The sequence below is a fragment of the Phallusia mammillata genome, chromosome 7 (genome assembly GCF_965637545.1).
Source record: "Phallusia mammillata chromosome 7, kaPhaMamm4.hap1.1, whole genome shotgun sequence".
NCBI lineage: Eukaryota > Metazoa > Chordata > Ascidiacea > Phlebobranchia > Ascidiidae > Phallusia > Phallusia mammillata.
The window spans coordinates 4744074-4771195 of NC_137258.1; the positions used below are offsets into that span (position 1 = coordinate 4744074).

Below are 27122 nucleotides of genomic sequence, written 5' to 3' on the forward strand. Positions count from 1 at the left end.
CAATTACGCATTATAAGCCAAAGATTGCAAAACTTGCAGAGAAGATGTAGCAACAAGTTTCTCATTGATGTTGACATATAATAAAATCTGTGACCCACTTTGTTTTATTTTCGAATTACGATCTTATGTATGACCCATTTAATAAAAAAGTTTGCCATCCCCGGTCTATGCATAAACTCCAAAAAGATGATTGCACAGCAAACCTAGATTTAACCGGAAGTCTTGTAAAAAATGATTTTAATGAAGTGTGTCTCAGCAAACTCATTTAGAAGTTTATTTACTTTATAGGCGACAAAATGGCACAGGGTATATGCTCGTTTCGGTGGTTGTCCACATCCCGGTATTAGGTGCAACTCGCCCAGGTCCGGTCGACACAATCAATCCGATCGCAGTATTACTGTCAGGATGGCCACTGTGCCACCATGTATAAACATTTCCACCTCTAGAACTCAACACATTTCCATTCTAAAAAAATAATTTTGTTATGATTACTGGCAACATGAAAAAGCCTTTGTATTTACACTTAATATTAGGTACAGCCGTTTTGGGCATAAACTTATTTTTTCATATATTTGGTCAAATTGTCTGTTTTTTACATTACAGTGTAGGCAATAATCTTCCCTAAAAAATTTTGTAAAAAAAATGTTTAGCCTACCCTGTAAGTTGCAGCGAGCCACACGCTAACATATTCTTTTGTGGGTTGATCAATGTATGCCACCCATACTTTCTGTATGTAGTTGTAGAGTACATTGTACATTTCTTCTGTCTCTATGTCAACTAATGTCGCTCCATAGAAACTACACAGGTTTGTAGCCGACGACTTTCCGCCGTTACTACTGTATTTTGCAACAGTCCGCGGTAACCAGTAGCAATGATTTCTGTACACGACTCCCGTACAGTTTCGTTTTTCTGCAAATTGAAAAACGTCACGGCGGTTGATGTATAATGCGTTTTTTACAACTGCAGCCGCAGAATAATTTGGCTTTTCTGTCCATGCGAAAGAAATTTGTTTGAACATTTAGTAGCAGTAACCAATCAACTGTAATCATCATAAAGTTAATTTTTCTTGATACGTTTGGATTCTGGTCACAGTAAATTAAACTATCCATTCTTGGTCCATTCTTAACTACATGCAAAGTTGGGTAAAAGTCCTACCATCATTTATTATTTTATTTATGCGATTGTCGATTTGAGTCCAATTCATCAATGGTTGCGGTCCAACCACGCCAGGTCGGCCTTGCACACCTTGCTCTCCCCTGGGCCCACGTTTACCTGGTCTGCCTGGAGGACCCCTTGAGGTTGACTGATTTAAAGAACTTGAAGGTTGTTGCTCAAACAATGTGTCAAGCGGCCGACAAACCAAATAATTTTGTTGGTGGTTGTCAAGGCAATATGACAAACTAAAGATTGTCAAGTAGAGGCCAACCCTAAGTGACGCGCACATCATGTCTAAAGCCTTGAAGTAACTGAATCATTTGTGTCACTAGTGGTAGTATATATACGGCATAGGCGAAAAAAGCAAAAAAGGCTTTATATCGCAGACAGCCATGTGACAACAAAACAAAACTTAACAACGCACTTGCTTGTTCATTACTTTTTGCATTTGGATTTTTTGCTTCCATGGCATCATGAAGTCTTTAATTGGTCAAGTGGACAAAGTGGTGCAATTATTGCAATGCCTCAAAAACTTTTTTATTGCAAACAAGTCTTTTAAAATACACTGTTATAAACATGTTTTTTTACATTTAGTGTCAACTAAAAATAATCATAACTTGTTATATAATGGATTGCACGTCGTGAGTGACGAATGGCATCGACATAAAATTTTGGAACAACGAAACCTTCTACAGATGCAATCTATTCACAACCTGAAGGTTTTTGAGACAGGAATTTCCAATATACGCTGACGTTGTTAAAATCTTTGCTTGTTTAGCAGTTTAACCAAGACCTAAACAAAAAATAAAATCAACCACATGATCTTAGTCCAAAGTATAGTGCCCTGGGAAAAACCATTAGAAGTGTTGCCGCACGTAACTTATATGCAAAGTTGCACCATAATCTCTCGGCTTTATACGACAAGGAAGTTGCACCACGAGGAAGTTATTACTGTTACTGCAGCTTACTGTAGATACCTCTATCCAATTGTTACATGGTATTTTACACGTTAAATAAAGAAATATTAAAAACTTTTTGTCTTCGGTTACTCACTGGAACAAAATTGTGATCGTGTTATAAAAAAATTAACCCCAATGAGTTAAGTGACATGCATTGAAGAAACGCTAAGTTTACCCACCCTTGTGCCATTTTCCTTTATACGCAGACAGGATAGTTGCGGTCGTTTTAAAGTTACTTGATTAGCGTCATCAGCCCATACACGACTGGGTTTTAAGCAAAGAACTCTGTAATAAGGAAGGTCAACTAGTGTTTGTTCTTTTATGACGTTTTGCTTCGTCACGCTTGAATGACACGGGATAAAACTTCTTGGCTTACGGTACATTAAACTGTTGAGTAACGTCGCCAAAAATCAGGAATTTCTTTGAATTTTTTGCACAGTAGCTACTGTAAAATATGGAGAATCAATTAAATTTACCAGAGGAGGTTGTAAGAGGCCTTTTCTCAACTCAACCCATTTCCTCAAAACACTTTTTCTTTTGCAAAAAATTGCGAAAGAGGGGATCTCCCAGGGTATTCCCAAATTTTTGCAGCGCGAGCTTTAAAATAGGAAAGTTTTGTGTTTTGACAAACAGTAAAAAAACTAATTGCGAGGGGACCTTGTAAAACTGAATTACTATTACACTAAGACAAACCTTAGTTGTAATTGGAAAGGGACCGAACTCGAGAAAAAACAACAACAACGACATTTGTTTGCGGGAATAAATAACCCAGAAATTGCTATAGGCATTTATTTTAAAATTTGCGCGAATATATGACTCATTAGTCTTTGCAAAGCATTTTTAATAAAGGATTCATTGTTAAGAAATAGTTTCATGTTATAAATGATTTTTGTTAAATACGTTAGAAATGGGTTGGCATTGTCGCATTGGCACCTTAAAATCAACCAAACCTTAGTTTAGGCACTTTTCATATTGTTGAGTTGCTTAACTTTTCAAGACCTTACAGTGGTGCCCAAAAACTGTGGAAAAAACTTAATTCTGCCTGTGCTTTCTTGAAATCTAGTTTTTTATCAAATAATCTTTATAATAAAATGTGATACGAACACACATAACCATAACTGGTAAGAATTAGGCTGCTTAAGCCTTATTGCAATGGTTTGCAAAATTGATTGTGTCATTATTAAGCTAAGAAATTTGGTTAAAGACTTTACAGGTGATCTGCTTCACTGATCTGTTCTCCAACATGTCTGCACTTTGATACTTTTGACAACATTGGCTCTTAACCTAATGTGGATTGTGTCTTTTTTGTCTACCACCAAAAACCAGTTTGAATGGACAGACTAAAAACTGTAGGTCTATTTTTTTATTTATTTTTTAATCAATGTCAGATAAGTTGCAATTCTTGACCTGAGTTGAATTAAGAATGACAGAAAGATACTTGAGAACCACTATCCTAGACAGTTTTTGATTGCTAAATCATTCAGTGAAAATAATGGAAAAAGTAAAATTCCATCTGTTACGGTAAATAGCATGTCCTTTTGAATAAACATTTAAAATGCTTTAAAGATTTTGAAAACCACAACATTTTACACCAAGTTAATGTTGTTGGCGCGCTGCATTCACAATTATTTTTTACTATTTACTTAAATTTTAAAATTATTTTTTCCTTATCTAGTGAAATTATACTGGACTAATTGATGTAATTATGGTTCTTACCAACGTACATCTGATACTTACATGTTGTGGTTTCCAAGGCCTGCCTTAACTGAATTTTTTCTTTGTTCATCCTGATTGATGAAAAAGCAATATATATATACTGGTAAGTTGTCTTCATTGGTTACTTTTAATTAGGGTAATGGTAATGGTTTTTGGGCTGTTTCATGCTAAACTGGCCTTTGGCACTTAGCATGAGGTATTAAAGTGTAGACTATTGCACAATCTATTGACACTAATTATTCATCATAGCATAGCTATGTTATGTAACAATGGGTTAAGCTGTAATAGGTCATTTTATAAACACACAAAAAGAAAAAAAAAACATTTTTAGAGTAGCTTAACCTGATAACCCACACCTACATCTTAGGTCGAATGACCTGATTTTGATAACTTTAAACAAATGGAGTGACTAAAATGTTGTTTTTTCCCCCAAAATAGCAGTACCTTTGTGACAATCTTTTTGTATGGTTTGTGCTAAATATTTAAGCTGCAACTCTAAAGTTTGCTATATGGTTCTACTCCCCTTACCTAACCACATCCTGATACCGAAAGACTGGAAAATCTAAAACCAAATAGTTTGGGGTGTAAGGGAGATAAATGAGTGAATCGAATTAAAAGTTACCAAATTCTTTGTAATACATTGCACTAACCAATGAGCATAAAACTCCTAGACCACACACTATAGTCAGTACAGTCGTTATTTTTTTATGTTCTTCAACAACACACAACAAGTTGCCTTAAGGTACAAGAACTATTAAATAAACCTTAAAGAAAATTAAACAAGCAGTCTCATTTCATATCAAAGATGAGTTATTTTTTGCACTGTCAACCTACGTAACAGTTTAAGGTGAACAAACATGCTTTTCACAGGTTATCTTTGTGTATGTCCTAATTGTTTATTAATAAGTTGTATTTGACAGTTGATAGAGAAAAAAATAATTTTGTTTTTGTAACTTTAACTTGATGAAATCAAACAAATTTTGGTTTTTCTTGCTTGCACAAAGAAATTTAGCCAGTGGTTAGTTTTGTAGTGGTTTACAATGTGTTTTTAGCACCTTCAGTACGTATATAATAGTCGTTGAATAATATTCTTTTACTTGACCATTCGCTGGTAAAACAGAATTCTATAAAGTTGTTGTTATGGCATAAAACTTGTTACTTTTGTGAAATTTTCTACAATGGTAATATGCCTATAAACATGGTTCACGGTAAAGTGCTAAAATTTATATTTTGTACATTGTGTGTGACAAGTATGTTTGTCCAAATCAGCTTTATTTATAATTAATATTTTACCTTAACGGACTCACCTGATAAAAGTTCATCGTCCATGTTTGTTCAGTTGCGCGTAGGATTTGATTGCAGTTGCACAGTACAAATGGTTCTATTGTGTATTTAATAACTTGATTACAATTACAGCACTTACATGTTTGTGAAATTTACTAGAAGGGTAATATGACAAACTTATTTTTTAAAGAAGATAAGACGGCACAATTATAGTGTTTTGTAAACTTTTCTACAGCCATTCCATCCCCTTCTTACTTTTTGTTTACATTTTATATTTATGTGCCATTCCATCTTTGTACGCATTTCAAATGTGTAAAGGCAATTGGATTCCTATATTTTTTTTTCGTACAAATACTGTCTTAACTGCTCCAAACTAAAAGGCATGGGCTACCAGTATTATTCCGGATCTTTAACTAAAAAAATTACTTGATACCCTCATTTTATGTGCTAAGTGCATGGGCGTCCGCAGGAAAAAATACAGGGGAGGGCAAAACTTTCGTCACATCACGTGCCCTCTCTTGCCCCCCGCTGCGGACGCCCATGGCTAAGTGCACACAAACTGGTCAGGGTTAAGATTTATAAAAGTATACACAACACAAACCTCTAGGTATAATGTCAATTAAGAAAAGCATTAGCTTTCATCTCAACCATATGCACAACAGCAAAAATCAAGCCAATTAAGGTAAAGCCATGGCCCCACACTGTATGATAAAAACACTGACAGCAGTAAAGTTACTTAGGATGGAATTTCCTTGCCTAATGGTATTATTTTTGCATGTGGATCGCTAGAGGGAGTTAAAGATGTGTTTAGTGGCATTTACGAACTGAGCATGGCGGAATAGCATCCCGTTTGAAATCAGACTTAACCCTTTAACGTTTTGCATTAGTATCCTCAATCCAGGTCTTTTATCTCTGTACTTTGTATCTAGTCAGTAGGAACGCTCAAAGTCAACTTTAGACTCATTTAATGTATTTTGTATCAAAAAATTTGCGGAATGTGAGCAAACATTTATGATAAAATATTTATGTTTCGGTTGTTTGTTCACAGAAGCTAACTAAACGGAGATGGTCTGCTTTGCTTCTTTGGCTGAGAAATCCCAATCAAACTGTAAGTACGCATGCTTTTCAGTTTTGATTTAAATTGCCAACCGTTTTCATTTAATTGCCAACGAGACCGTTTTAACTAGTTCTTCCCAAAATTTTCTCATATTTCATTTAAATCAAATTAATTGACTCAATTACCGGACGAGGTTGCTTAAGTGAAAATAATGAGTTTCATTTGGTTAGATTTTGATTATCAGAGGCAATCAACTGTTATTTTTGAACCACTAATATGTGACACCAAACAAACATCAAACTCACTAACAGATCATAAAATTACGAATAGATTATAATGTGACAAACTGACCATAATACCACGAATAGATTAGAAAATCACAAACTGATCACACAATTACTAACGTGTGCCAAGAACACAAAACCAAATTTCTAACAGGGTGCCGTTCTGAATAGTTTAATTACAGAAAACATATACAAAAAGCAGAACGAAATAAAAACATAACAGAATTACCAGAAAGCATGTTGTACGGAATATTTTACAAAAACAAACCACAGTAAAAAATAAATAAGGCGAACATTTTAATTTAGCACGGTCATAACTGAAACAAATAAAATAATTAAGCGCAAAAACCTTTAAATCGCTAACCAAGTTTGCCTAAGCACGTCATACGATGAAATATTGTAGCGATTGGATAACCTGGCACTTTTAGGTTTAAAGTTACCCCGAACAAATAAGGCATGTTGTGTAGTCGCTCAACAATTCTTCAATCTCGATGCTGTCTATCGTTTCGTATCGTGGATAGTTAAATGCAAACTGGAAATAGTGACGCGCTGTTTGGTAGTCATGAAGGTGGTATTGGTAATAGCACTTTGCCACGTATAAGTTCATTAGTACAATCGATACAGAATGCCTTTCGTTAGAACAAGCCTCAGATAACTTTCTAGCATACAATATCACTACTTTTGGCCAATACATGCAAAACAGTTGCCCACCTTTACTTTAGCCGAAGTTTTGCAGTGAATTGCTTTCATTGCACTTTTATGCACCTTCACACACTACATCTTGTGCGTTTGGTTTGCGAACACTGAGGGAAAATTAATTTGATATGAGTTATCATACCAAGGTGCAAAATAACTACGATTTTGTAGAAATAAAACCATTCGAACGTATTTGTTTCCGCTGCCTACTTCACCCTTTTTCACATATACCATTGGTGGCGAATGCACAGAAAGTACTGAATGAATCGGTTTGGCGACCTAATTTTGGTTATTCAAGGATTTGGGAAACTGAGTTTGTCTCTTAATTAAATATCGATGTACTTTATCATAACTGAGCTAGTTTTTATTTCTATGACTTATTTGTCACCTGAAATCATCACCCGTGCTTAGTTTAATGAAAACCCCGCAGCAACAGTACACAATAATACGAAATAAAGCAACAATTGTAAAATCAGTTGAACGCAAGCACAGTCGCGACCTTAGGACGAGGCAAATGACAACGCGCAACCAAGGGAGAGGAATAAATGTGTACAAAACACACGAACAAAGAGTGTAATACGATGAGATGTCTTTCTCATTGTGTGGTAGCATTATCTGTCGTTAAAGTTTTATTGTTCAACAGCTTGCGAGTTTGGTGTAACGAGATTTATTGGTTTGAATTCGTTACTGTTCGTAATGATCATTTGGTACAAATCATCGATTTCCGGGGGGATACTTGCTTGTGCATAATGAAACATGGATGGTGTGTCATGATATGGAACCGTTGGAGCAAACTTCAATTCACATTGTTCAGACATTTTGAAGATTTTAACAAATTTTTCTTCCAGATGGCAATGATCATACACAAACTGACAAAGTTGTATTCCCTGTTTTGCGGCAGCCAGACACTCATCGTAACGTTGTAACCCCAATAAGATCTCAATCAGTACACAAATAATATTTATTGACGTCTCGGTCGTGTTGGGGTCGCCGGAATGAAATGAAAAATGAAGAGATTTTTTGGCCAACTTAATTACATCGTTAGGTTTTTTGCACTTAAGTTGGTCTTTTAGGATCTCATAAACAAAACTGCAGAATTCAGAATATCCTGTTCCAGGCAGCATCTCTCTATTTTTTCGAAAAAGCAATTCGATCTTTTCTTGCCAAACATGTTCCACGAAAAATTTTGCTTCTGATGCTCGGCCCAATTTTATCAAACACTCAATTTTACGAAAAACGTAATTGCGATTGTGGAGGGTTTTTTGGGCATCAACAATGACTTTGCTTTTCCATATTTTATCAATGTATACTAGAGCTTCTTTGTATCGTTTCAAGCCAAGTAGACTGTCTCCTTTTATCAGATATGCCATGTATAAATTATAGTCAGTTTCTTCATGTACATGCATTTTTCGTCTTAAGGTTAACAGTTCCTCATTTACCAGAAGAGCATCGTTATGAAAATACAAAAAATTGAGACACCTGCTGTAGTCGATCAAAAGTTCTTCATATCTGTGATGGATTAATGCTTTGCTGGGCTTTTCCTGTTCTTCGTTGTATGCAAGCTCTAGATAATAACGCGCCTTTTCATAGTTTCCAGTGCTTAAATATCCCTTGCCAATGCTTGCGTTGATTTCTACTTCTGTTACAGTCTTAACTTCATTGGTATGGGTTTTAAATAACGTTTTGGAATATTCTAAAGCTTCTTCGTATCTTTCTAAAACAATTAGGCTTCGGTAGCATTGTTTTATGTAAAAACAACGTATGTCGTATAAGTCGGGTGAATTAAGTCTTGTTATTTCTTCTTTACAGACTTCGAGACATTTTTCAGCATCTCCGCAATGGAGTAAACATATCACTTGCGAAACATGCAAATCACGCCAGTCTTTTGCACTGATATTCTGGTGCGACTTCATGCATTCATTTGTTAGGTTTAAAGCAAATCTGTAGAGATATAACATTCTTGCCACCCATGCAGCCATCAATGGCGTTTCCTCAAAATCAATTATTTTCTTGCTTTCCCCTGCTACCCATTCAAAACCATATTGTTGGAGCGATGGTGGGATAGGTGTTCTGTTTATAGCTTCTTGTAACATTTCTTCTTCAAAACATTTGACAACAAATTTTTGAAGCGATGCTGAGATGTTTAGCCCATCTACAACTGCTTTTTTTCCTATTTCTTCCGTGAGCTTTTCCATACGCGATGGTTGACCGAGCTGCATTGGTTGAAGCAAAATGTCGTTTTGGCCTGAAGTCTTGCTGTACCACCTCAAACGCATTTCACATGCAACTGTCATTGAAAACTGAAGTTTATCATGAAGTGTTTTGTTCATAACACGACGATCCACTAGTTCTTTAAGAACTTTGAAACATGTAAAAGACTTGCATTTATGCAGACGTCCAAGAGTAAAAATGAAAAGCGAACAACTCCTCAGCGCGACACGTTTTACATCTACTTTATCAATTAAACCAATGGTTCCAATTTGAAACAATTCAAAATCTTGTCCTATATTCAATTGTAAGCGTTGGTTAAATTTGATCATTTGATTTAGCTTTTGTTCGATTTTTGATTGAAATTGTTCAGAAACAGCAAAATCGCCGAATACAAAACAAGTTGTCGTCAACATATCTGCTAAATGATAACCGTTTTTTAGATCTTCTTCAGTGTCCAAGTACTTTACCATTTCACTGACTGGTTTGATCAGCTCAGTTGTCCAAGGCTTGTTTTCTGTTTTTGTCTGTCTTCCCAATGGGTTCTTGCTTGCTTGAGGAGCAAATCCATCAGGACAAATTCCACATGGAGTGTGTGCGTCATAAAACCAATCTTCTTCCTTATTTGAGGGACTATTAAGACATGGAATGGCCAAAAATCGTAGCAAAGTTTCGCCCAGACGGACCAGTATAGTTTGGTAAACTGTTGCAAACCATTCGAAATACTGCAAAACATATTTATAGTTCGGCTGTTTCTGAATTCCTTCTTCCAACACAATGATGCTCTCGAAATCAGAATATGGAGTAACTTCATTTTTAGCCAACGAACCCATTCCTACCAAAGCAAACCTACAAGGTGCTTTTCCCATTATTTCAAAAGTATGTTTTGCTATGAGACGCATTATGTTTTTGTATGTTTCAGTAACAAAATCTTGTATTTTATTCACTTGTACAACTCTTTGCTTCCGAATTGCATTAAGCTTTTCGCCCTTTAAGTCATCAGACATTGGTTTCAGCTCATCGAGTTTATCTATTGTGTTTTCACGAAAAGTTTGAATTTGTTCTTTAATTTCGGCAACAGTTTTATTCATCAGCTCTGTATCTGGATTTGCAGCGTCAGCCAGCGTCATGATGTGCATACACATGTCATCAAGATCTTCCTTAATGATTTCAGCATTGTCGGGTTGCCTTAAAACAGCTGATGTCATTAAAGCAACACTTTGAATGAGACTGATCTTATCTGGACTTTTATCTTTGTACACAAGTCCCAACTGATGCAAAGTTTTTGCTGATTCCTTTGGATCAATTTCCTCTCCGTTGTCATAACATTGTTCGTATCTTAACTTATTTGCTAAATTAGTTTCTCTGGCCATTTTCACTTTTGCCATAAACATGCGCACAAAGATAAAGACATCCTTTTGGCTTGACAATCCTGCAACAAAGAAAATATTATTTTTATCTTTATGTGTGGCACTGTTTATTTACCTTCACTTTTTCGTGGTGTTCCGCTAATGATAGCTATCTCTCACTAATCACACATTTGTGAAAGCACGAATGCAAAGCCAAACTGAGTAAGTCTAAATGTTGGTCAACTTCCCTTTTGGCGTCAACTATCCAAAACAAAACCTCCAGTGTGGTTTGAACAACAAAGGCAGTTGTTACCTGATACGCGTCTACATCTCTTTTCAGAGTGGCGTCATTTCAATTAATTTTGTTTTGAGTTATTTTAGTCGGCACAAATCATGATTAAGTCCAGATAACACAAAAGTATATATTTAAGTGTTAATAAAACTGAAAAAGTGTGGTTTTGGATTCCAACATTATTTGATTTCAGCAATACCACCACACAATAAACCAGAGACTGGAATATCTAAGGTTAGGCCCCAGCGTAGCAACTGTGTGAACAAAGCGAAGTTCCTATCAACGAGGGTTGCGCACATAGCCAAAATTTACGATTTGCGATCGACTGCGTCGTATAGTGGCCAAAGCGATTGTAGCTTGCCAACGTATTTTTTTGCTCGCATTAAAACTTGAATTTAACTTAAACCTCTGGTAATTGTGCAGAAACATGGTTTATTATTACCACCATAAACCTTTGTCATAGATTACTTGAAAATAAACAACTTGTGGTCGCGATTACGAAGGCAAAAGTCACTAGTTGTCAACAAGACAAAAGTTGAAAGGAATGGGGCGAACTTGTGTTGTGAGTATTGGGAGATTGGCTGATCATAACTTAATGAAATATACAAGTATCAATGATTTTTAATTCCCTTTTTCGGTTTGTGCATCAAGCGGTGGCGTAACTCTACAGTATGACGTCGCTGAAATCAAAGTTAGATCTCAATGTTGCAAAAACAGATTAGTTTGGGCGAGCATCAAAACCCTCTAAACACGCAAATGTTAGTGGTTCCGCTTTTGCACAAAAGTTTGCTATTGCCTACCGAACGTTTTTGGTCCGATAGAGTTTCGCCCTGTGATAAACACATCACACAACTTGTTGTTTGGGAGTTTTCATGTTTTAAGTAAACGATTTAAAATGGTTGGTCACCAACGGTTTAATATTGGAACATTCTTTAGCCCAACGTAATGAAAATGACACTAAGAAACGCGCGAATGTGTTTTAGCTCAGGCATAATTTAGCAAAACAATGCCCGAATGTTCGTGCAATATCACCGTACCCTTTTACATTTAGCGTTTTACTCGCATATTTACATTTGGGTCTTTAAGATGCTTTGCAACAGTCACAAAAGGCAACGGCAGCACACCTCATTTGTGTATTGTTTTAGTCATAACACGCAAACATTTAAACGATATAAGTTTTAACAATAAACTATACTTTACTCTGGGTTTAAACACAGACTAGCGTAAAGTACCTTTATCTGTTCCGCTTTGCCTTTCAGCTTAACAAACGGCATTATGTACTTTCTGTTGAAAAATAAAACGCCTTTGTGATAATAATTATTGAACTTGTGTCGTTTGCAATAGAGGTCTCATCACGTTTGTAACCTTGTTTATACTTTCTATTTTCTAACGTAAACATTTTGTATAAAATCCAGGACCCAAACCCGGTGTTTACATGCTGGAAGACACTTTATACTCTCTTAAAGAGGAAGAAGAGCTGCAGCTGAATGCAAAAGAAAAAGACGAGTACGTCGATACACAGGTGCTGTCAGTTTATAGACCGTTCGTTTGTTGTTGCGTTTAGTGTTATTACAGGTATATAGTCATTAGTAAGTTCATAAAATAGTCTCATAAAATAACTGCCGGTCTGTTCTAAATTGCTTCCTTGTATGCTTAACCTTACTTTATGAACATGTCGTGGATCTCTCCCTATCAAACCTGATCATACAAATTAACTTTACGTTTACTTTTTGACTATTCTTCGGTTAAATACACAAATCTTGGGCAACTAACTAGAAAAATCGCCTCGCGGGGAGAGTTTGGAAGACGGCCAGGTTTGATTTACTTAGTTGACTTGTCCTTTTACCTGTAATATATTGTCACATGACCTGCGCTGTAACATTTATTCAACACTTTTGTTAGATGGTTTCCTGACAACACTTGAAATCCTCCCATATTTGGTAGGAAAACGTGAGAATACTTTCTACAAGCAATACCACATCAACAAATATATCAAACATTGTTGAGTCAGCACAAAATAGAACCGTTAAAGTACAAGAGAAGTGCGAAATCGCAACAAAAGCAAATAAAAAAAACGAACAAAAACACAAAAAAAGGACAAGGTGATATGAATTATTTAAATAAATTTTTTTTCGGGGGATATTGAATTTTAAATGCCTATGCTGCGTAAAGTTTTTCAAACTATTATGTGTGCGACAAAACAAAGACAATCAGCTTACTATAAAGCTATGTTTTATATTTTTATTTTTTAGTTACATGTTTCCCCGCTGAGCAATGTTTATAAATCGTAATGGCAATTGAAAAAAATATCTATATTTTTGGTCCAAGCAACTTCGCTCAACGTCAGGGCAAAAATGTTCCCGCATGGTAAAATATGGAGGGGGTGCAATCGTAAGGAAGCGTTGGTGGGCTGATTCCTAATTCCAATTCACAGCGTGCAAATATCTGGACAAGGTCAACAAAACTTTCTTCCACGCAGTAGCTCTCACATGCAAATTGCAAAAGTTTTAATCCGTGTTTTGCGGCGGCAAGACACTCCTCGAAGCGTTGTAAATCGCATAAAATTAAAACAAGTAACTGTACAGCGCTCAGAAACATTTCGATAGATTTCAGACTCCCAAACTGAAACGATTTTTTGGCAAACCAAATTGCATCGTTGGGTTGTTTGCGTTCAAAACGCTTTGCAGAAATGTCATGACACATAAAACAGCAGAAATCTGAATATTCTGCTCTAGGTATCGTTGCTTTGTACTCCAAACGAATATGTTCCAGCCTTTCATACCAAATATTTTTTAAGAAACTTTCTGCTTCTTCTAACCGGCCCAGTTTTATCAAGCATTCATATTTAGGGGAAACGCAATAGATTGTATCAGCAGTTTTATCACGTTTTTTTACAGCGTTCCACGATTTGTCAAGATAAACAAGAGCTTCTTCGTACTTTTTCACACCACACAGATTTACGCCTTTTAAAAAGAAACTAACGTTTAAAAAAGGATCAGTTTCTTTATCTACATGCAGTTTTCGTCTTTCGGATATCCATTCGTCATTTACCGTAAGGGCTTCTTCATAACAACCCGATTTACTAAGGCACACGCTATAGTCTTCCATAAGTTGATTGTATGTGTTTCCGCTTAAGTTGTTTGGTAGTTTCTTTTTTGTTTGGTTGTATGCTAGCTCTAAATATTTTCGCGCCTTTTTGTCACCAAGGTGCAGATAGCATCTTCCCATATCTGCATTGATTTCCATTTTTGATACAGAAGGCATTCCTTGGAAAGAGTTCTGTGATAGCAGTTTTGTATATTCTAATGCTTCTTGGTATCTCTCCAAATGAAATAGGCATTGGTGGCATTTTTCCAAGTACAAACCTCGCATGTCGAATGAAGCAGACAGAGTAAGTTGGGCCAGTTCGTCTTTACAGAATTTGAGACTTTTTTCATATTCGCCGCATTGATACAAAGACCCTGCATAAAACAACTTCAGTAGGACATGCTCATCTCCAAACTCTTCCGAGTCTTTACATTCTTCTGTTAGTTTCAAAGCGTGTCTAAACATTTTAAATATAGTTGCCAGCAAAACTGCCTTAAGCAGTGATTCTGTAAACTGGACTTTTTCTTTTCTTTTTTCACTGCAACATGACACGACATACTGTTGAAGTGATTCAGTGATATTTAATCCATCTACAACTGCTTTGCTTCCTATGTTTTCGGAAACCTTCTCCATACTCGTTGGCTGACCGATTTCCATCTCTTCATGTACGATATCACTTTGGCTTGATGCGTTGCTGTACCACCTCAAACGGATTTCACATGCAACTGCCAACGAAAATTGAAGTTTATCATGCAACATCTGGTCTATGACACTGCGATCCCTCAGTTCGTCAAGGATATCAAAACATGTTAAGTTTTTACAATCGTACAAACGACCAAGAGCTAAAACAAAAAGAGTACAACTCCTTAACGCAACACGTTTTATATCAACTTGATGCAAGTGCTGACTTCCTACTCTGTATAGTTCGTAATCCTTTTTAACATTTTGCTGCACTCGTTGGTTAAAGATGGGTATCTGGTTTATTTTTTGTTTTATCTTTGAGTCAAACTGTTTATGGACAGCGAAATTGCCGAACACAAAACAAGTTGTTGTCAACATATCTGCTAAATGATATCCGTTTTTTAAATTCTCTTCTGATTCTAAATACTTTACCATTTCTGGGACTGGTTTAATCAGCTCGATTGTCGTGTTTCCCAATGGGTTTTTGCTAGCTTGTGGAGCAAATCCATCAGGACAAATACCACATGGAGTGTATGCATCATAAAACCAATCTTCTTTCTTATTTAAGGGATTGTTGAGACATGGAATTGCTAAAAATCTAAGCAAAGTTTCACCAAGACAGACCAAAATCATTTGGTAAACAGTTGCGAACCATCTAAAGTGATTTAAAACGCTATTGTAATTCCGGTAGTTGTGAATTCCTTCCTCTAGTACAATAATACTTTCAAAATCAGAATATGGAGTAACTTCCTTTTTAGCGAATGAACCCATTCCTACCAAAGCAAACTTACAAGGTTCTTTTCCCATTATGTCAGTGGTATGTTTTGCAATAAGAGCCATTATGTCTTTGTATGCTTCAGTAACAAAATCCTGTATTCTTCTTATCTTTACAACTCTCTGTTTTCGTATAGTCTTAAGCTCTTCGCCGTTCAAGTTGTCAGACATTGGTTGAAGCTCATTAAGCATATCTTTTGCGTTTTTACGAAGTGTTTTTATTTGTGCTTTGGTTTCGGCAACAGCTTTACTGACAATCTCTGCATTTGGATGTGGAGCGCCAGCTAACGTCATGATATGCATGCACACGTCATCAAGATCCTTCCTAATGTTATCTGCATTGTCGGGCTGCCTTAACACAGCTGACGTCATTAATGCAACACTTTGAATGAGACTGATTTTATCTGGACTTTTGTCTTGGTACACAAGTCCCAACTGATGCAAAGTTTTTGCTGACTCCTTTGGTTCAATTTCCGCACCATTGTCATAACATTGTTTATTTTTTAACTTATTTGCTAATTCTAATTCCGTTTGCATGGTGATAGTCTTTTGTCACAAAACCCGGAACGTTTTTATTCTGTTTAAAAGTGTTAGCAAGACACACTTAACGAGATTTAATAGTCACATTTATTTGATGTTATTTTTCGATCAAAATTACCTAAATATCACGATTGTCAGGTACCTAACAAAGTGACGACACAAAAACACTGAATAATATGTTAATTCAACATATTTCCATAAATACCCTTTAAAAAGGACTGTTTCACAAACATGTTGGACATATATGTTTTACTTGTTATCATACAGATTCCCAAGCAAAAAAAAAATAACACTACAGGACTTTGACTGTTTACTAATAACCGTACAGTTGCTAACAACGGTCGTGAACTACATCCAGACAACTTTGACTCACCGATTCCTAAAACTGCTAAGCAACACGCAGCTGATATTTAGCACTAAACAGGTGCATAATGAAACTTTTTTTAAAGTGCGGTTTCGTTTGGGTTTCATTAACGAACTTTCGCATTCTGTTCACTTGCTAAGCGAATAAAAAATCGTGAAGTGACGGTTGGATGAACTTCGCAGCCAGCCTTTAACAACCTCATCCGACTTGCGCGCATGTGAGAAAATAGTTTGACCTCGTCGGCTTGTGCGTCACGGTTGATTTCACAGACACGCTTTTAACGTCCCCCTAGTTGAGGAATTGTGTCCTGTCCTGCTGTTGCCCAAAACAATGGTCTTGTCTGTCGGACGTTTGTTTCCAATCTGATATATTTTTCACACAACTCGTTGTTTTTGAGTTTTTTGAATTGTTGGTCCATCAGCGGTTTATGATCAGCACAATTTTACTGATCAAATCTAACTTGTAAACAAATATGCAGTTTAGCGTCTAAATACTTGCGCATAGTTTACCTTTTGCATACTTGTCCTTTTTGCATACTAGAAGCTGTCCTTGCTTGTAAACTGAAAAACAGGAAACGATCGCCCAGTTGCCGCATGTTGTAAAGTGAAATGCAATGCCTAATTCCGTTGTGTTAAAAACTGCCCCAAAATCTTCTGTGCGACTAACTTTACGTGCGAGTTACCAGTGCGGTTGAAATTTCCGCTTCACAGGCTGCAAAAACACGCCGGAACAAACAGCACTTGATGGATGGTGCGTGTGGTTTGAATTGAACCTAGCTTTGTAATTCTACAGGAATTTTTTTTTATTAAAGCTTTGTAACCACAATACTATGCATTTTTGGGTCGGATTGAATTGAACTCGACTTATTTAGTGGTGGGCAATTCTATTATTCATTGAGCCATATGAGAAACCCAATACGAACGCCCGGAAAATTTTTGACGTCTGTATGCCTGCTCAGTAGACAATCACGCCGTAGTAACTAGCAGTAATTTTTTTTTCGTGCGGAACAAAACCTGGTTTATTTTGCTTACTTGTTACATCTAGCGGTGAGACGGGGCTGTAACAATTTAGTGACAGGGTGTCACTCGTTGCCTGTCACTGACATGCTGCCCCAGATTTGTGACAGGGTGTCCCTGATTTTGTGACAGGTGTCCGTGTCAATATTTTTTTGCAAAAAGGGCAGTGAAAGTGTGAGCGAAACTTTGTATTGTTGGGTAGAGCTACTAACACCATAACGCAAATGACAACTTCGGGAGATTAGGGGGCGTAAAGAGCTGGATTTTTTTATTTAGCGGCTCTCAATGGGTTGGCTTGAGGAATAAGTTTTCAAAAAACTTTTACATTAGTAACTAATTTTTTTGGTTAGTTTTATTGAATTTTATGTGCTAATACCTTACCCCGACCTTAATAGCCCTAACCGTGAGCATTTTTGGAGATATAACTAATCGACTTTTTGTTGTCATTTGCGTTATAGTGTTAGTAGCTCTACCGTATTGTTGGAGGTTTGGGGTAAGCATAGCCTTGTGCATGGTACTGAAATAACTGAAAAACAACATACATGTTAATTGCAAAACCTCTTGTAATATAGCTGGCACAGAAAAGAAATTAAAAGTAACATAAATTACATTGTCAATATGCTAGTTGCAATTAACAACTTTTTTTGTCTTTTGTGGGACATTTAATGCACTGTATGGGATGTGGTAAATTTTCAAATGTTCTGTCACTGTAGCATTCTTCGGCCTAAAATCACCGGCTGGGCACAATGGACAGTAGGTAAGGCCTTCCACTTCTTCAAAAAACTCGTCAATTTTTTTAACAAACAAATACTTTTCGTTGGACATTGTTTTACTGACTGCTGTTTCTTAAACAATAATACTTACGAATGTCAATACTAACTGTCGTTTCCTAAGCAATAATACTTACAAATGTCAATACTAACTGCCGTTTCCTAAACAATAATACTTACAAAAGTCAAGAAAGATCTTGCAAGTAAGCAATTACGCCTACCCGCTTATGTCTTGCTATTTATTCTTGGTGACACTCAAAAGCAGGGACACCCAAAATTAGGGACACCCAAATCCGCAGCGACTTTAGTGACAGCCTGTCCCTGATTTGTTGACATACAACGGGTGTCCGTGACACCTGTCCCAAACGTGACAGGTGTTCCAAAAATGTCACAACCCCTGTTGCTAGCGGTCGTGCCTTCTAAGGCGCTAACACCGATAGGATGTGTTGTAGCGAACACATCTTATTATTGATCGATCAAATGTAAACCGTATTTGTAGGCCTAAACTTTTTCGATTTTTATCCGCCAAACACTGGTAGCGTTTATTTAACACAACAAACACACTTTGTTTGCTGTTTATTTGTGTGTAAAGCTTAGGTTGATTGCGCTTTTAATTTCTTTTGCATTCGAAAACCTGAATCATTAATCAATTCATCATGCATTATAGGAGTACGGCCAAGAGACGTAAACCTGACAAGAAGATGCACCGTACAATACAAAAGAAGAGCAGGGTGCAAAAAAGAGGAATTAGTTGAAAAAACAGGTACTGTCAGTTTAAAGACTTAGTTTATTGTTGCTTTAAGCGTTGTTACGAACATACTGTCAATGATAGTTTTAACCTGATATTATAAGTTTTACTTGTGTAAAGGTACTAGATACAAAACTCGACATATACAATGGAGCATACCTGGTTCTAATCATTTAAAAATATTAAACGAACGGTTACGTTTGGTCCATTTATTTCTTCAGGTGGCCGTTATTAAACCTTTACACTTTAAAGTCACTTTTAAATGGGCTTCAATAAGCCCGCAGTACCTTGCCGTCTTAATAAATTGATTTTTTTGTGATTTCTTTTTTTCATCCCACCGTCAACGCAGCTTTGCCACAACACTTATAACGCGCTTAATCAGCTAGTCTGAGGTAATCTGTCAATGATTAAGACACAAAAGGTGACCAAATATTATGCTACGAAGTGTCCTGCGTTCAAACCTCAAGCAAAAGATTTAACTCTTTTCTACTTTATAATATAATATAAAATGACACAAATAAGTGTTTACCTTCTGATAACGACATGTTTTTTATTTTTTTTCCGCTAGGTGGAGCAAATGATTGCTTACTGATAATCTTGTTGGCAATCCTGGGTCGAACCCCGTGAAAAAAATAAAATAAAAAAATAAACAACTCGTATATGGTTTACCATGAATGTTTTTCATTGCATCCCTAAGTTAAAAAACCCGAACTCAGATACTACTTTATATTGTGATAGCACACGAGCGCCGCATGCGCTTGTACAATAGAGCGTTTGTTTATCTAGTCCAGGCTTGCTTTGGCATCCCCTGGCACGCGTTCCAAGGTTGTCATGCTGGGTGGTTTTTCATGGCATGCCAACTGATTGCGTGTTTATATTGTAGTAACAATTTAACTTGTTACACTACTTGATTATAGTTTTTATCATGTCATTGTCTTGAAATTTAGCGTTACATGCGCTTTCTCTTTATTATTGATATCTGCTGGCACGAACCACTATTATTTAGAAAAAAAGTTGGCACGCAAAGTCATTGACACATGGAAACAACAAGTAAATTGGCACGCGTCGCCTAAAAGGTTGCCGACCCCTGATATAGTCTAACCCTTCTACATTGAGTATCCTTAAACAAACAATATAGGGGTTTGATCAATGAAAGTCAGACCTATACATGATAATATGCTTCTTTGTCTCTTGTTTTTCATAAAATGAGACATCCATCCAACAATCGTTTTGTTTGTATTTACTTGTGTGCTAAAACGGGTTTAGTAAAATTCCTCCACTAACCTATGGTGTCTTATACTGACGCGTAGTACATGCGACGATACGACGCGACGCTGCCCCCAGAAAGGGCTTTCTTGGATCCATTGTGGAGTTTCAATATCGATCTTTTTTACCCACACTACAACTGTTTTTAATTTGTGGCATTTTTTTGCTTTTATTAGGATGAATCAAGTAAAAAATAGCCTACCCTTTTTTATTAATCGTGAACCTTACGCTAAGAGAATTTTATCACATTATATTTCTTGCAGTCTAAAACAAGTCGAAAGCGTGACGCTAACCAATGCTATCCACGTGTCTCTGACGTGTCACGGTTGCAGCGCAATGACCTGTGGAAAAGTTGAGTTGATTGAAGCACCCTTTGAACTTGCTCCGTTCCGAAAAATAACAACTTCAGTTTATGCAGTGGGTGTTTGTGTCTATGCTACTACGTATGTTACTGGGATCGATATTACCGTCGGGTTGGAATTGCGTAATTATTATTGTTTTTCATCCTAGATGCAACTTCACAACATGTAAAACCAAGTGTCGTGTAGCACAGCAAGTATTTTTAAGAAATGCTTGCAAAAGGTGATATTGTTAAAAAAACACGTACCAAGAACAATGACCAAAAGAACATGATACAAAATATGACTTTCCCATGTCGCGTGGCTCCATTGTGTGAAATCATTTTGATAAATCCACAATTACTTTCAAAACAGCTTAGGTTACCGACAAAGCTTGTGTTTACCCCGTTGAAACAAAACTATAGTGATAAAATAGAGAATGAAATTACACAACGAGCATGTTGAGAAATGCGTTTAACAAAAACACAGTGAAACAAACACCAACTGTAATAAATACAGTGGTTGCACTTGTTGACAATGTGCCTCGTTTTTGTAATATGACACTGAAATATTTTTGTCCCACTAGAAAATTACTTACTATCCCATTTTTATGTACTAAGTGGGCACAAGTCAGACAGGAGTATGATTTACAAACCTAGATACAAACTCTAAGTCCACACAACACAAACCAGTACGTATAATGTCAACGAGGAAAAGCTTTGGCGTTCATCTCAATAACATGTACAATAGAAAAAAGCAAGCCAGTTAAGGCTAAGCCCTGGCAGGATACTGAGGATAAAAACATTGACATAAGTCATTAGTGGATACTTAAGATGAGCGAAAGCGAAAATGCACCGGCTTAAAATCAGACTTAACCCATTTTGGATTTTATATCATTATTTTCCATCTGCGACTTTTAGCTCTGTACTTTCTATCTGGTCAGTAGGCGTACATAAAGTCGCCTACTTTAGTCTGATGTATTTATATTGTGTCAATAATCTTGCGGAATGTGAGTAAATAATATTTAAAGTGGAATATTAATGTTTGGCTTGTTTGTTTACAGAAGCTAACTAATCGAAACGGAGTTTGGTCTGCTTTACTTCTGCAACTCAGAAAACCCATCAAACTGTTAGTATACAACTATACAAGCTTTTTAGTTTTGGTTTAAATTGCAACCGTTTTTATGAGATCCGTTTATGTTTCTCCAAATACAACCGTTGCTTTTGCGATTTAACTGGTTGACGTGTCCTTTCAAATATTATCCCCAAATTTCATTTCAATTGAATTATCTGAATCAAGTACGTTTTCAGGTAGTTTAAACTAGTGATGTGCCGAATCGGCGAAATTTCGATTCGGCCGAAACCGAATATTCGGTGGCTTTGCCGAATAAATTCGGCCGAATCATTTATGACGTCACGTGAAGTCGTACGCTACGCGTTTGACATGAAAATATAAGTTTATCTACCAGGCAATTAGTGCAGAATGGTTGTGTTTTGTCCCTATTTTAGTTCTGTTGGGTTTAACATTGCCTCAAGCATGATTGCCAACCCGACAATGAATTACTGATTAGTTGTCTGCAGTGGGAAAACGATAATGTGTTAAAAAATATAATGATTTGCGCGATTTTTGTTGGTACTATAAGCAGAGACACGTTTAACGCTTTAAATATGTGTTCGTAAAAGATTCGGTTTCGGCCGAATCGCAACAAATTATTCGGCCGAAACCGAATCTTTGCAAAAGTGGCCGATTCGGCCGAATAAGTTCGGCAAACCGAATATTCGGTACATCTCTAGTTTAAACGAAAATAATAAGTTTCCTTTTTGTTAGATTTTGATTATGTAAGGATCCGCAAATTCGGTTTTGTCTCTAAAACATTAATGTGACACGACATTAAAACTGAAACTGAATTGTTTCCACTTATTGCCTTGCAACATATTTGCCTTTGTAAATTTGTCACACAATAATATTTTTACAAGAAAATTTCACATGCACAAGTTTCTACAAACGTTGGGGCACAGCGACAAAATCGAAGAAATCATTAAATCACAAACAAATCGTAATATCACGAACAGATAATAATACCACGAACAGATTATGAAAACACGAACAGATCATAAATTTTTAACACATCACAAAATCACTAGTGCCGAAAACATAAGAAAGATGTAACAGGAAACCCTTCCTAATGCAGTTTGACTACAATGAGCATGTACAAAAATCGCAAGCAATTGACAGTATAACAAGATGCTAAATTATTATGTGTAGCCTCATTTGCTTTTATAAATCCACTGCTTCTTACATTTTTAATTTTGAAATCCACAGTCGTGTAATGATTTTGAAGCTGTACCAAATAACTTTTCTACTTCGACAACAAACAGGATTAAGCATGGTAAAATATGGATGGAGTACAACCGTGCGGCAACGTTGGTTTCTTTTCCAAATTTTTTTCACATTCAACGAATATGTCAAGGATTTCAACAAATTTTTCCTCCACGCAACAGTTCTCATACACAAACTGACAAAGTTTCATTCCATGCTTTGCTGCTGCGTGACTTTCCTCGTATCGGCCCAACTCAAAAAAGGTCAGTAAAATACCATGTGCAATATCTACAGACCTGTTCCAAGATTTTGCGCCACCAGAGTAAAACAGCAAATGAAAGGTCTTTTTGCCAAAACGAGTTGCTTCATGAAGCTGTCCACTGTTGAAGCGGTAAAGAAATATAGTGCTATAGATAGAACTGCAAAACTCCGGATAATCTGTAAAAGATAGGTCAGTTCTATACTTCAAAGGAATTGATTTCAACTTTTCTTGCCAAAATTGTTCAAGGAAACTTTTTGCTTTTGATGAACGGCCCAAACTTGTTAAACATTCAACTTGATGAGACAGCAATTTGAGAATGTAGTTTGTACCTTGGTTTTCGTAAATAACCTTGCATTCCCATGCTTTGTTAAAATAATATAGAGCTTCACTGTATCTTTTCAAGCCACACAGACTAACACCTTTATTAAGAAATGCTACATTTAAACAAGAATCGGTTTCGTCTTGCATATGCAACTTCTTTCTTTCGGATATCAGTTTTTTGTTTACCTCAAGAGCTTTGCTATAACAACCCCATGCATTAAGACCTGAACTAAAGTCAGACAATAATCCCAGGCACGTTACGTAGCTCTGGGGTTTTAGAATTTCACTTTGCAACTCGCTGTAAGCAATCTCGAAGCATTTACGTGATTTCTTTTCCTTTCCAAGAAAGTTGTAGCATCTAGCTTTATCTGCATTTATTTCCAAGTTCGATATGAACTCCGTTACTGTAGAATGCTTCAAAATTTTTTCCAAATATTTTAATGCTTCCTCGTACCTTTTTAATTGAAACAAACATTTGTGGCATTTTACCAAGTGTACACCACCAAGCGTTGTGTCTATCAAACCTAGCGATTCGAGTCGTGCAAGTTCTGCTTTACTAACTTTGAGGCATTCTTCATATTCGCGACACTGATACAAACATAACCCATACAATATTTGTAGTTCCACTTCGTCTGATGAGTTGTTACACCGATTCAAGTCTTTACATTCATTTAATAATCGCAAAGTAAATCTGGGAAGGTGTAAAGATTGGGCTACCCATGCTGCATTTTTGTGGCTTTCAACGAAATAAATAACATCTTCATTTTTCTCTTTTCTGAAACGTCCAACAACGTACTCCTGAAGTGGTGCTGTGATATTTATTGCATCCACGACTGCTCTGCTTCCTATATCTTTTGAAACCATTTCCAATTTGGATGGCTGACCCAAAAATAAATCTTGAACTACAATGTCATTTTGACCCGAAGTTTTGCTGTACAACCTTAAACGCATTTCACATGCAACTGCCAACGAAAATTGAAGTTTACCATGTAATGTCTTATCTAGGATACCACGTTCCCTCAGTTCATCAAGAATATCAAAACAGTTTGAAATTCTACACTCATGCAAACGACCAACAGGTAAAATGAAAAGAGAACAACTCCTCAATGCCACGCGCTTTATATCTATTTGATGAGATGAAACTGAAGTTCCTGTTTTGTGCAGTTTATAATCTTGTTCGATATTTTCCTGCACTCTTTGGTTTAATATAGGCATTTGATTGAGTATCTGCTCGATTTTGGATTCAAAACTGTCAAAAACAACTAAATCACCATACACAAAACAAGTTGTAGTCAACATATCTGCTAAATGATATCCGTTTTTTAAATCCTCTTCCGTGTCTAAGTACTTTACCATCTCACTGACTGGTTTGATTAGCTCAGTTATCCATGTTTTTTTCTGTGTCTTTGTTTGTCTTCCTAATGGATTCTTGCTTGCTTGTGGAGCAAATCCATCAGGACAAATTCCACAAGGAGTATGTGCATCATAAAACCAATTTTCTTCTTCGTTTAAAGGATTGTTAAGACATGGAATTGCCAAAAATCGCAGCAAAGTTTCACCGAGACGAACCAGTATCATTTGGTAAACAGTTGCAAACCATTGGAAAGATTCTAAAGTATTTTTGTAATTAAGTTGTTTCTGAACACCTTCTTCCAACACAATGATGCTCTCGAAATCAGAATATGGAGTAACTTCATTTTTGGCTAATGAACCCATTCCTACCAAAGCAAACTTACATGGCTGTTCTCCCATTATTTTAACAGTATGTTCGGCAATGTTGCTCATTATTTTTGTGTACCTGTCAGTGACATAATCTTGTATTTTCCTTACTTGTTCAACTCTTCGCCTGCGAATTGCACTAAGAGCTTCGCCTTTCAAGTCATCAGAAATTGGTTTTAGCTTACTGAGCTTATCTGTGGTGTTTTTACGAAGTATTTCAATTTGTCTTTTAGTTTCAGCAACAGCTTTGCTCACCAGCTCTGCATTTGGATTTTCAGCGTCAGCTAACGTCATAATATGCCTACACACATCATCAAGATCTTTTCTGATTTCATCAGCATTGTCGGGCTGCCTTAACACAGCTGATGTCATTAAAGCAACACTTTGAATGAGACTGATCTTATCTGGACTTTTCTCTTTGTACACAAGTCCAAGCTGATGCAAAGTTTTTGCAGATTCCTTTGGGTCAATTTCCTCCCCATTAGAAAAGCATTGTTTTTTCAACTTATTTGACAAATCGTTGATGACTACGTCTGTTATAATATCGTTCAAGCAAGCGTAGGAATCCTCGCATACACACATTATTTAGCATTACTTGTTAAAGAATTCTGGCATTAATAAATAAGCAAAGTTAGAAAATAATTTAAGGAATTTTTTACACTAGAATATTCATCCGGCATTCACTCTAATTTAAAAGGAAATCCACCAGTTTCGTATTCACACAAACAAACACACTTGGCATCTATGCCATTTGTCTAGTTCGGCGGAAAGCTTTTTACTATATACATCCACAGTACGAACGCAGTTTTCGTTTTAACCAGACCTCTTGACCTCTGAGGAATGGTTCTACGTGGTCCGCATACACAAAAATTAAGTAACTAGCTATTAAGTCACTTATAAATTTATGAGTGGTTCGGTGCAAGCCCTACCTTAAATACTTAAGTCAACTTGACCACTAGCGACTGCATATTTAGCAAAGCCGGGCTGTTTCATAAACCAAAATTGTTTGACTCAAGTTATAATTAAACACTACATGTATGTGCTTTTCACTTTGCTGATTGTTAACATGCAACAACCTGTTTTTTTGGATACTTTGTTTGGTTACCACTTTCAATCTCCGATTAATAAAAATGCTAAGCAACACAATACCTGACATTAAGCACAAAACAGTTCCACATTGTGCTTTTATTTTGACAACGAAAACTAGAATATCTGGAGATATAATATTTTGTAATGTCGATACCGCGTACTGTTTAAAAAATATGTTAAAATAAGCTAATACAACTCTGTATTAAAAGCAAGAGCGTCAGTATTAATCTTTTGTTAGTTGGTAGAGTGCAATACGTTAGTTTTGTTCATTCTGCTTTATGGTCGACAGTTACCTTCTTATAGCGTACAAGGTGTAGCGCCTTGTACCAATCCGACTTGCGAAATTAAGTCAAACTACATTGTATCACCGTTTAATGGTGGTAAACCCAAACATAGGCTTTTTCCTTCGCACGCAGAAGATACGCGATTAAAATGATCCTGTCGCTGTATATTGATAGCGCCAACGCAAAATCTTTGATACCATACAATTTTTTTGTCTGTTATTATGTCACTTGTCAACTTTATCAAAATAGGTGAAATCCTTAACAAAAGTGGCTTTCTTATGTGCTACGCTTTTACACAGCATGAAAACAAAACGTTTGTCAACATTCATTTTTAAGTGTCACCATCATATCATGGCCCCTTATACCGAGACTTTATTCAAGAAAATGTGCTATTTAATAAGTAAACAATAAGTTTTTGTGTCAATACGACGCGGCACTGTACTCTGAAAGGTTTTTGTTTTCAGCCTTTGTGTGCTTTCTATTATTGAAAGCAACATTCGAAGATTTTCACTTTGTCCTGGTTTAAATTGTGGAACCGAGGTCA

General features: G+C 36.4%; 2 protein-coding genes and 1 long non-coding RNA gene across 3 annotated transcripts; 1 reads left to right on the top strand and 2 right to left on the bottom strand.

The window, feature by feature from the left end:
* Positions 1 to 282: 282 nt before the first annotated feature.
* Positions 283 to 3086, bottom strand: LOC145238493 (uncharacterized). Its single transcript, XM_080101686.1, has 4 exons — positions 2294 to 3086; positions 1156 to 1948; positions 656 to 909; positions 283 to 465 (listed from the first exon to the last, which is right to left on the bottom strand). The coding sequence occupies exons 2-4, from the start codon at positions 1445 to 1447 to the stop codon at positions 283 to 285; spliced, it is 729 nt and encodes a 242-aa protein (XP_079957812.1). The 5' UTR covers positions 1448 to 1948; positions 2294 to 3086.
* Positions 3087 to 3176: 90 nt separating this feature from the next.
* LOC145238494 (uncharacterized) lies at positions 3177 to 21706 on the top strand. Its single transcript, XR_013862130.1, has 9 exons — positions 3177 to 3235; positions 3319 to 3463; positions 3790 to 3933; positions 6163 to 6222; positions 11464 to 11562; positions 12416 to 12522; positions 18900 to 18995; positions 20510 to 20663; positions 21648 to 21706. It is a non-coding gene; the product is annotated as an uncharacterized LOC145238494 (long non-coding RNA).
* LOC145237615 (uncharacterized) lies at positions 6478 to 10732 on the bottom strand. The gene has a single exon (XM_080100550.1). The coding sequence runs from the start codon at positions 10730 to 10732 to the stop codon at positions 7781 to 7783; it is 2952 nt and encodes a 983-aa protein (XP_079956676.1). The 3' UTR covers positions 6478 to 7780.
* Positions 21707 to 27122: the final 5416 nt, after the last annotated feature.